At 61.1% G+C, this 9,694-nt stretch overlaps 7 protein-coding genes across 7 annotated transcripts in view; 4 read left to right on the top strand and 3 right to left on the bottom strand.

Annotated features, from left to right (window-relative positions):
- ACA1_396970 (mRNA capping enzyme, large subunit) overlaps positions 1-1,449 on the top strand; it is a gene marked incomplete at both ends in the record, with an annotated part of 4,596 nt that extends 3,147 nt beyond the window's left edge. The window contains 6 exons of the mRNA XM_004351596.1: positions 251-346; positions 443-520; positions 592-661; positions 827-924; positions 1,019-1,179; positions 1,253-1,449. Of these exons, the coding sequence (XP_004351648.1) occupies positions 251-346; positions 443-520; positions 592-661; positions 827-924; positions 1,019-1,179; positions 1,253-1,449 (700 nt within the window). The remainder of the gene's footprint in view (positions 1-250; positions 347-442; positions 521-591; positions 662-826; positions 925-1,018; positions 1,180-1,252) is intronic.
- A 68-nt stretch (positions 1,450-1,517) lies between these two features.
- ACA1_396960 (DnaJ domain containing protein) lies at positions 1,518-2,340 on the bottom strand (the record flags this gene model as incomplete). Its single annotated transcript, XM_004351595.1, has 2 exons — positions 1,518-1,895; positions 1,993-2,340. The coding sequence occupies 2 exons, from the start codon at positions 2,338-2,340 to the stop codon at positions 1,518-1,520; spliced, it is 726 nt and encodes a 241-aa protein (XP_004351647.1).
- A 460-nt stretch (positions 2,341-2,800) lies between these two features.
- On the bottom strand, positions 2,801-3,181 carry ACA1_396950 (profilin, putative; the record flags this gene model as incomplete). Its single annotated transcript, XM_004351594.1, has 1 exon — positions 2,801-3,181. One exon carries the CDS (start codon positions 3,179-3,181, stop codon positions 2,801-2,803), a length of 381 nt encoding a protein of 126 aa, XP_004351646.1.
- A 421-nt stretch (positions 3,182-3,602) lies between these two features.
- Positions 3,603-5,692, top strand: ACA1_396940 (OST3 / OST6 family protein; the record flags this gene model as incomplete). Its single annotated transcript, XM_004351593.1, has 8 exons — positions 3,603-3,656; positions 3,786-3,973; positions 4,164-4,278; positions 4,498-4,571; positions 4,747-4,825; positions 4,981-5,121; positions 5,249-5,443; positions 5,642-5,692. The coding sequence occupies 8 exons, from the start codon at positions 3,603-3,605 to the stop codon at positions 5,690-5,692; spliced, it is 897 nt and encodes a 298-aa protein (XP_004351645.1).
- Positions 5,693-5,870: 178 nt separating this feature from the next.
- On the bottom strand, positions 5,871-7,752 carry ACA1_396930 (uncharacterized protein; the record flags this gene model as incomplete). Its single annotated transcript, XM_004351592.1, has 5 exons — positions 5,871-6,577; positions 6,720-6,849; positions 7,000-7,124; positions 7,318-7,441; positions 7,672-7,752. The coding sequence occupies 5 exons, from the start codon at positions 7,750-7,752 to the stop codon at positions 5,871-5,873; spliced, it is 1,167 nt and encodes a 388-aa protein (XP_004351644.1).
- Positions 7,753-8,189: 437 nt separating this feature from the next.
- Positions 8,190-9,315, top strand: ACA1_396920 (guanylate kinase; the record flags this gene model as incomplete). Its single annotated transcript, XM_004351591.1, has 5 exons — positions 8,190-8,289; positions 8,399-8,474; positions 8,684-8,798; positions 8,886-9,040; positions 9,183-9,315. The coding sequence occupies 5 exons, from the start codon at positions 8,190-8,192 to the stop codon at positions 9,313-9,315; spliced, it is 579 nt and encodes a 192-aa protein (XP_004351643.1).
- A 267-nt stretch (positions 9,316-9,582) lies between these two features.
- ACA1_396910 (uncharacterized protein) overlaps positions 9,583-9,694 on the top strand; it is a gene marked incomplete at both ends in the record, with an annotated part of 3,149 nt that continues 3,037 nt past the window's right edge. The window contains one exon of the mRNA XM_004351590.1: positions 9,583-9,661. Within this exon, the coding sequence (XP_004351642.1) occupies positions 9,583-9,661 (79 nt within the window). The remainder of the gene's footprint in view (positions 9,662-9,694) is intronic.

The raw sequence follows: 9,694 nt of genomic DNA, 5'->3' as shown, positions 1-9,694 counted from the left end.
TTATTTATTTATCATTGCCTTTTTTTTAACTGTGACACGCACGCGCTTGGCAGATATTGCTGAAGAGTCGGTGAAGGCGGCCGAGGAGCGGTACCGCAACTCGCGACATGCGGCCTTCCCCGCGCTCTTCCTCGGCACCGATTGCTTCCAGGCACGTCCTCTCCTCTTCTTCCTCATGGTCGACCATCGCTCCTCCTCCTCACACACGAGCGCGACGTCTTGCCTGCGTGGCTGGGTGCTCGCAGACCAGGCTGAGCGATCACCTCGATCGCGATTTGTGGTTCGATCTCGTCAACTGCCAGTTCGCCCTCCACTACGCGTTCGACTCCGAACAGCGGGTGCTTTCGTACACATCACATGCCCGCCCCCACGTGCCGTGTGTGTCATCAACCACCACTCCCTGACCATCTCTCCCTCTTTGTGCGTGTCCCCTTTCTTGCAGGATGCTGCAGAATGTGAGTGACCGGCTGAAGGACGGCGGGTGGTTCATCGGCACCATCCCCAACGCCAACTGGATTGTGTACGCGCGCTCGCGTGGTCGTGTTCGGGGCGCATCACGCAACTGACTCGAGTTCCACGTGGGTCTCCCAGAAAGAAGATTCGGCATTGCGAGGGCAACACCTTTGGCAACAGCGTGTACAGCATCACCTTCCCACAAAAGGTACCGCGGCCGGTCGCCCACGCTCTTTCGCTCGCTCGCTCTCTCTCTCTCTCTCTCGCACCCATGCGCGGTGCAGTTGAACACGACGTCATCCGTGCCCTGGTGACTCACGTATATATTCTACGGGGGGGGGTTGGTGCGTGTGCGTGCGTGCGTGCGTTGTAGCGCACGTTCCCCGAGTTCGGAGCCCAGTATACGTTCTCTCTCATCGATGCGGTGAAGGACGTGCCCGAATATCTCGTCCACTTCCCCACCCTCGAGAGGTGCTCCCCCTTCTCACCCACCCATCGCCGTCATCGGCCCAACCCGCGCGCTCACTCTGTTCTCTCGCTCGCTCGTGCGACGTGGGGGCTGCAGGCTGGCAGCGAAGGTGGGGCTGCAGCTGTACAAGAAGTGGACCTTCCACGAGCTGTTCTGCGAGAAGGTCAAGACCGACCAGGCCCTCTACCGGCTCCTCTTCCACATGGAGGCCGTCGACGAAAACGGAGCCATCTCGGCCGACGAATGGGAGGCCGCAAGTATGTACCCCTCTTCTTCGTTCTGGCGACTGCCCCCCCCCCACAATCTGACGCGTGGCGTGGCGTGGCGCAGACATCTATCTGGCCTTCGCCTTCCGCAAGGTGGGGGCAACACGAAGCTATCCACCGCTCACGGACCCCGAGACGGGCATGCGGGTCATTCCGCCGCCAACACAACAGCCCGCGGCACCTCCTCCCGATCCCGCCGCCGCGGAGGACGACAACGACGACGAAGACGATGGTTACGAAGACGGCGACGCCAGAACGTAGCGACCAACGTTGCGCTGAGGCGCTGCAAAGGCTTTGTGTGATGAAACGAACACGAGCAAGCGGTTCCTTCACGCATCTTTCTCTGTTGGTGTGGGGATTGTGGTTGTGGCGGCAGCGGCAGCGGGAGGGGGTGTGACTGGCGTGCGCCTGTGGGGCTGCTCTTGCGTGGGGCTGCCCTTGCGGGTCACCGTGGCTCGGTCGTGGCGCTTGAGCTGCTCCTCCTTGCGCCGCGCGAAATCGATGGCGATGTAGGTGAAGACGCCCATCATGGCCAGGAACACGCCGAACGCCCACACCTGCTTCGTGAAGAGGAAGGTGCGGCCCACGGTGACCATCCTCACCTTGCCCCGCGCCCACTTGGGGTCCACCTCCAGCCGCCGCAGCGCCTCGTGCACCGAACGCCGCTGCGCATCAAACTCGAGCCGCTGTGGCGGGTCGAGCAGCACCTGCGCGGATTAACAACAACGCGCAACATCAGTACAACAACCAGAAGAGGGCCATGATGGGTGGTGGTGGTGGTGGTGGTGGTGGTGGGTGACAAACCTCCGTAGCGTGCTTGAGTCGCTGCAGTTGGGCCTTGAGCTCAGCATTGGTGCTGAAGTCGGGCGCCGAGGCCAAGGCAGCACCACGCTCGTTGTAGGCCGTGATGATGCCCTCGCTGTCCACGTCGGGAGCGACGCCCAGCACCGCGTAGAGGTCCTCCTTCTCGAAGGTTCGCAATCGCTGCTTGGCCTCGGCGATGTGGGGCGGATCAACCCACTCTTCCTCGTCTTCTTCCTTCTTCGTTGTGTTGCTTCCCTTGCTGCCGGGGCGAGCGGCCTCCGCGGCGAAGCGTCTAACGTGGGCGCGTCCACATGTGCGTGATGTCAACGACGTCGTCGTAGCGCACATGCTGGGACATGTTGCCGAAGATGAAAGAAGACGTGGCAACGAATGGCCGGGAAGGGGGAAGACCTTGACCCGAGCAACGATCAAGGAGCTCTTCCTATGCATCGTGAATGGGAGGGCGACTGTGTGACGGCAGAAGAGAAATAAATAGAATATAATTTTCTTGGTGACCACGCCTACTCTGATCCGAGAGAATGGGCGTACGGGAATGGAGGGAGACATTGCCAATGCAAGAGTGTACAGCTTATGTATGTATTTATTTTAACATGGGCGGAAGACCTTTAGCCCGCCACCGCCTTTCTCTGCACTCTCAGTCCTCGATCCTCGACTTGGTACGCGAGTAGAGCGCAACAAATCGAGGAGAGAACCAGGGAGCGCAGAGTTGGGAAGGCAGCTAAGTGTAAAGGACTCACCCGGGCGTGAGAGAAGGAGGGTACAGAGAGCAAGGCGGTAGGGAGCTTGCTTAAAAGCCCTGACCGATGAGGTAGTCAGCGAGCTTCTCCACCACATTGGCGGCGGTACCGGGCTGGATCTTCTCGTTGTAGACGCCCACGAGGATGGACTTGGAGGTCTTGACGGTGATGACACCAGCCGAGCCCTTCTTACCGTAGATGGAACGGTCGTCAGCGCGGAGGGTCACGTAGTGGACACCAGCGAGATCGAAGCCAGACGCGCGGATGGGGTCGGCGTTGTTGAAGGCGCTGGCGAGGGTCTGGCCCTGAGCGGGGGTCACGGCGAAGCCAGCAGAGGTGGCCCAGGTGTTACCGTCGAGGCCGAGGATGGCGGCCTGAGTCACGGCGCCAGTGCCCACGAGGTTGGTGTCGACGTACGTCTGCCAGGACATGGTGTGTGATGGAGGGGGGTGGTGGTAGAGGGGTTGTTGGTGGGTTGTGGTGCGCTACGCAAGACTGGCTCTCGTGTTCCTGCTGGGTCGCTTTATATTTTCGCCTTTCATTTTCCCAATTCTTCACAAAAGGGGCGTGAAAACCATTTCTTTTGTTTCCGTTGCCTCAAGCCACTTGGCTTTCGGCGGCTATTGGTCAGCGTGGGCCAATGGCAGAGACTTTTCGGTGTCCTTGGAGCCTTATGCTGTCTTCCTGACGCCCGACGACAGAGCAACCGTATTGGCCGCCCTTCCCGTTTGATTGGTTACCACGTACGCAAGGTGGTTTGCCGGCGTGGCCTTCCTTGAATTTTTAACATTCAGGCCAAAAGAAATGATGCGATAAAACAGTTATTTTTCAGCGCCCCATCTTTGCGCTGCCATGTCGGACTCTCGAGCCTGCTTTTTCGGCGTCCTCACCCTTGGATTCCTTCTTGTGTGTGCCCCCCTCTTGACGGTAAGCACACGCATCTTTTCAACTATACAGGTTTTTTTTTACAAACTTCGTACTCCCTCTCTTTCGTTGTGGTGCCGTGGTGGTGCCCTGTCCTGTGCGCCCGCATAGGCGGCTGCTGGGTCGGGTCCAGACGTGGAGGTGTTGCGAGGCCACACGGCCAAGCTGGGCGCCAGCGAGCTCCTGCAGTTCTCCGACAAGTCCTTCCGCCGCTTTGTCTTCGACCCCTTGGAAGCGGCCCAAAGGCGACCCTACCGCCTTGTCCTCCTCCTCACCGTCCCCAACAGTCCCGCTTGCGGGTACCCCCTGGCCTTCCTCCTACACAGACACACACACGCGCGCGCGCAAGGAACACGCTGCATCCGCCGCCGCCGCCGCCGCCGCCCCACCAACCGACTCTTCTCACCTTCGACGAACGCGTGGGCACGCCCGCCACACTCCGCATACACCCCCTTCACACGGCGCGCGCGCGCGCGCACGCGAGGGCAGGATGCTGCGCAAGGCCCTCGGAGCTGTGAAGCGGGCGGTCCAGGGCGTGCCGGGGGTGCCGGACCTCTTTTTCGCCGAACTCAGCTCGGAGAAGGGCAAGCAGTCCTTCAAAGACGTACGCCCACCCGCCGCCGCCGCCGCCGCCGCCGTGCACTTTTGTTCTGTTCTGTTCATGTTCACGTGTTTGTAGCGCTCCTCTTTGTCAATGCCCACTTGGCAATGCACTCTCTATGCAGTCGTGCGTGCGCGCGGCGTGCCGTGTGTTGCGTGTTGCGTGCGCGCGCCTATGCGTGTCTGTGTGGCTAACCCGTTCCGGTGATCGCGGTCCAACCAGATCGGCATTTCGCACGCGCCCGTGCTGCTGTACGTGCCGCACCAGGCCGACGGCGAAGCGAAGAACCCCGTCCAGTACGCCCCCCCGCCCCGCCCCATCTCGTCCTGGCCTCTCTCCTCTCTCCTGCCCTTCCCTGCTTCACCCGTCGTGATCCGGCATCATCATCGCGATGCATGGCCGCGCGTGTGCACCTAAGGGTGTCGCCCCTTTCCATTCTCAACACCGGTGCTGGACCGCACGCACGCACAGGTACCGGATCGAGTCGATGGAGCACCTGACCGATCCCGAGGTGGTGGCCGAGTGGATCGCCCAGAACAGCGGCCTCCCGGTACCCCTCCTGCCCTCATCAACCAATGGCGGGCGCGTGATCTGCCGGGCGGCGGCTCACGATGGCGATGACGATGTGCTGACGCGCTTCTCCGTCGTGGCTGGTGGCTGGTGGCTGGTGGCTGGTGGTGCGGCGCTGGGGGGGGGGTGACGCAGGTGCACATTCCGCAGCCGCTGTGGAAGAACCCCAACGTACAGACTGCGGCCGCCGTGTTGACGGGCCTCGCCATCCTCTACAAGCTGCCCGCCGTCATTCGCAACTACGACCACCACCTCATCTACTTCTTCGGCGTCATGGTATCTCCTCCTTCTACCCCAAGCGGGGCTATAGCCCGTGCCATCGGCTCACATGTGGCGCGTGTCGTGTCGCATGTCGTGCGTGTTGTGTGCTGTGTTCTGCGTGCGACGACGACGATCCGTGCAGTGTGCGTACGTGTTCACGTTTTCGGGCACGATCTACAACGCCATCCACGGGGTGCCGTGGTACGGCCACAACCACCATACGGGCGAGCCGGAGGTCTTCATGGGCGAGATGCGCTCCCAGTACGGAGCCGAGGGCATCGTCATCGTCGTGCTCAACCTGGTCCCCGCCCTCCTCTTCATCCTCCTCACCGCCTGGGTCCCCCGCATCAGTACCCCCCCCTCTTTGATCCTCTCCCTGTCCCCTCACTCGCCCATCATCGCAGCGCGCCACTTGCTTACGCTAGCCCCCCCAAACCCATATCATGTGAACCAACGTTGTGCAGAGCGTGCGTGGCTGCGGCTGCCGCTGTTCGCGCTGTGCTTCGGGGGCGTGGCGGGGTGCTGGCTGGTGCAGGTGCGGCTGTTCTACTCCCACAAGGCCCCCTACTACCCGTTCAAGGTCTAGGGAGGAGCCGGCGGCCAGGAAAGCGGCGCGAGGTGATATCCCTTTACTTTTATTACAGAAAAAAAACAACAACAACACATCCACAGGGTGCGGCTCAAGGCAGGTGTGAGCGTGCGTGCGTGGAGAGGGGAAGAGAAGAGAGAGGAGAGAGAAGAGAAGGGAAGAAGAGAGACAAGTGTCAACAAGAGTAGCCAATGCGACAGGCCCGCTCGAGGGTGAGGGAGAGGCCGTCGGGGGTGGTGATGGCGGCGGCGAGGGCCTTGTCGACGGCGTCGTCAGACTGCTCGCCGTCGAATTCGATGATGTAGGTGTCCTGGGGCGGGCTGTAGATGGTGGCCAGGCGGGGCAGGCTGAAGTGGACGATCCGCTCGCGCAGCTGCTCGACCTGCTCGCGCAGGATGGTGGCCACCTCGTGGCTGATCACCTCGGGCTCCACGGCGTGGTTGCCGCTCAGGGGCGCCGCTCCCTCGGCGGGCGCGTCGCCGTTGCGCACGCGGGTCATGTAGCGCTTGGTGGCCGACACGGTGCGGCGCTGGCGGTCCTTGACCTTGAGCTTCTTGAGCTTCTTGCCGTCGAGCAGGTCGGCCACGGCGTCGGAGATGGGCTCGGTGAGGAGCGGGATGCTGCCGTTGCCGGCCTTGACGATGTCCAGCAGCTCGCCCTCGAGCCCGCCGGCCTCGTTGGTGTGCACGGAGATGGCGAAGAAGGCGTCCTTGCCGGGCGTGCTCGGCCCGAACTGGTGGTAGACCGTGCCCGAGAACCGCAGCACGAACATGCTGTCCGCCGGGATCTCGATGATGAACATCTTCTCCACGAACACGTCCGGGTTGCTCGCCGCCTCCTCCGGCGTCGCCGCGCTGAACTTGAGGTTGGCACCACCAGACCCTGTGTGCCAACACACACACGACACACACCACACACACACACACACGACACACACACCGCAGGCGCGCGTGTTGGAAACTCGTCTGGCGCGCGGGGGCGGCGGTGGTGGTGGTGGTTGCTGGTGGTTGCTGGACGGGCGTACCGGTGATGCCGGTGATGGCTCGGTGGCCGGCGTGGCGGTGGAACACGAGGTCCTGGGTGCCCACGGAGAAGGTGTAGATGGTGGTCGGGTCGTCCCGGCTGAAGTCCGCGTTGGCGATCTTGGCGCTCGCCTGTGTTCCCCCCCCCAATCCCACCCGCCAGGCAGCCAACCCAACCCAACCCAGGGTCAGCAACCGCCGGTGATTTGAATAAGGCCCAATTTAGATAGCGGGGTTGGTTGGTAGTAATAAGAGATTACGGGGGGGAGGGGGGTAGTGCACCTCGTTGTACTCGTCGACGAAGGTGAGGTGCTGTGCCTGGAGGGCCACCGAGCGGTGGTAGAAGCGCTCACCCTCGCCCGGGGCGAACGACCCGATGACGGCCACCTCCACCGGCAGATTGCCGGCTGCGGTCGTGGCCCAACCAACGCCACCGCAAAGGGTGTCGAAAAAAAAAAAAAACACACCGTGGTGCACAGCGTGAGTACCAAGAAGTTGATTATGAAAACGACAACAGGGTGCACACCACCACCACTGGATCAACAGACAACAGACAACAGACAACGGCAGCAGCGGCAGGGTGGTGGCGGCGGCGGGTACCGATTTCGACGGCCACCTCGGGGTAGGTGCCGGGGAACTGCACGGGCGCCTTGCGCTCCCAGGCCACGGACGTGGCCTTGGTCTCCACGAGCACGCGACCCACCGACCCGAACTGCTCGAACGTCTGGCACGTCGATGGCCACGCAGCAGCAGCAGCAGCAGCAGCACGACCCACGAGTCAGTACACGCGGACGATAATACTACTACTGCTGCTGCTGCTGCTGCTATAACAATTATAATATATCTATATATTAAAAAAATAATGGAGAGAGAGATATACGCCAACACCCGCCCGTGGTGGTGGTGCGTCGGGAGTTGCTCATCTTCGTGCAGGTGGCCACCATGTGGAGGTACCTTCTGCAGGGCTTCCGGGTTGAGGCCCTTGTCGGCCTTGAAGGTGACGGCTCCTCGCTGCTTCTGGATGCTGACGCTCATGATGGCACTGTGTGTTTGTGTGCGCGCGCGCGTTGGGGTATGTTCGGCTAGCGCGCGTGTGTGGCTTTGAACGCGTGATGTTGCTGCCGGAGCTGCGTGGTGTGCTACGGCGAGGCGCGTGGGTCTGATCCTTCTCCGTCGCATTCCCGACCGCTTCGATTGCTGGTAGGCGGTTTAAATTACCCGGTACGATTACCGGTTGGCCGGTCTCAGTATTGAAGGGAAAAGCTCTTGGCCGCAAGCGAATGGGCACAAACCATGACACGGCACAAAAAGTCACAAACCGTTTCCACTCCGAGCGATTTTAATTTAACGGTAACGGAGTTACAATAAACCAATGAGCAGGTGATTTAAACAACTATGAAATTTCACCACTTTGCAAAGAACAAAAGAAATTGATAAAAATTCATTTTCCCTTTTGGTTTGTTCGCCTCTTCATGCTGGCTCGTGTTCGCCCCATCGTGTTCGCCGGTCCTTCGGGGGCTGGTAAGTCGACTCTCATCAAGAAGCTCATGACCGAATTCCCCTCAGCATTTGGTACTCCCCCCAAATCCCCTTTCCAGGCCTGAAATCGGCGATTCTTTTTTCTTACCCATTCCCGCGCTGTGGCTATGGGTATCACGACTTGATGGGGTCCCCGAACAAGGGTTCTCGGTGTCGCACACAACCCGCAAGATCAGACCCAGCGAAGTCGATGGCGTAAACTACCACTTTGTGGAGCGGTTCGTGTCCCCCTCCACACATACGCCATAAAAGGACCGCACCTGTTGCTCCTCGAGTGGACATCCTGCCGCGTGGCCACCCTTCGGAGAGCTGACCCCCCCCGTACATGTCTGTGCCGTGTGTGTGTGTGTGTCGTGTGCGTGTGTCGTGTGCGTCGTGTGTGGTCATCGCATGGGTGCACGGTGTGACGTGGTGTGGGCTGCACCAGCGAGGCGATGGAGAAGGAGATCGCCGAGGGCAAATTCATCGAGAACGCCGTGTACTCGGGCAACATGTACGGCACCAGCATCAAGGCCGTCCAGGACGTCGTCGACTCTGGCAAGGTCCCTCCCGTAAATGTGTGGCGTCGTCGTGGGCGCGCGCACCCGCCAGGCGGGGTCTCACGTGCGGATGGCGGGGGCGGAGCGCAGGTGTGTCTGCTGGACATCGACCTGCAGGGGGTGCTGCTGGTGAAGAAGACCGACCTCAACCCCTACTACGTCTTCATCAGCCCGCCCTCCATGGAGGAGCTCGAGCGGCGCCTTCGCGGCCGCGGCGACACCGAAGAGGACGCCATGCAGCAGAGGTGCGTGCCCTACTCATCCAGTCCCAGCCACACACACACACACACACACACACGACACATACACACACGTGTCGTTATGCGTTGAGTCGTTGTGTCGTTGGTCGTTGACCTTGCTGATCGTGGTCTCGTGGTGGGTGGTCAGGCTGGAGACGGCGAAGAAGGAGATGGCCTACAGAGACCAGGAGGGCTTATGGGACTATGTCCTCATCAACGAAAGCCTGGAGGACGCCTACGCCAAGCTGCGCGCCTTCATCACCGAGCGCTACCCCCTCTGATCGGCCCATCTCGCTCTTCACGCGAGGGCATGCCCCCCCAACACTGCGAACACTTTCAGGCCTGACCTTCTTCTTCGTTGGTGTTTGCTTTCGCTTTCGCTTTCACGCTCGGTCTTTCACGCTGTGAACACCCCTGCTGGGTTTATTGTCGTTGTTGTTGTTGGTGTTGCTTCCAATGCCACGGTCCTTTTCTCTCTTCTCCTCTTTTTGATTTTCAATTGATTTCATTGTCCAGCCCCCTGGCCAACTCCCCCCTGGCTGGTCGTCATGTGGGCGCTGCGCCGTAGCACGACCGCTTCCGCCTGCACCACCACCGCCGCCGCCGCCGCCACCAGCAGCCGCAGGAGTGCCCACGCCGCCTGTGGGTGGTGGGGGAGGG

The sequence above is a fragment of the Acanthamoeba castellanii genome (genome assembly GCF_000313135.1).
Source record: "Acanthamoeba castellanii str. Neff unplaced genomic scaffold scf7180000084759, whole genome shotgun sequence".
Lineage (NCBI taxonomy): Eukaryota > Discosea > Longamoebia > Acanthamoebidae > Acanthamoeba > Acanthamoeba castellanii.
The sequence above is the reverse complement of the archived record's forward strand: the minus strand, read 5'-3'. Positions and strand labels throughout refer to the sequence as shown.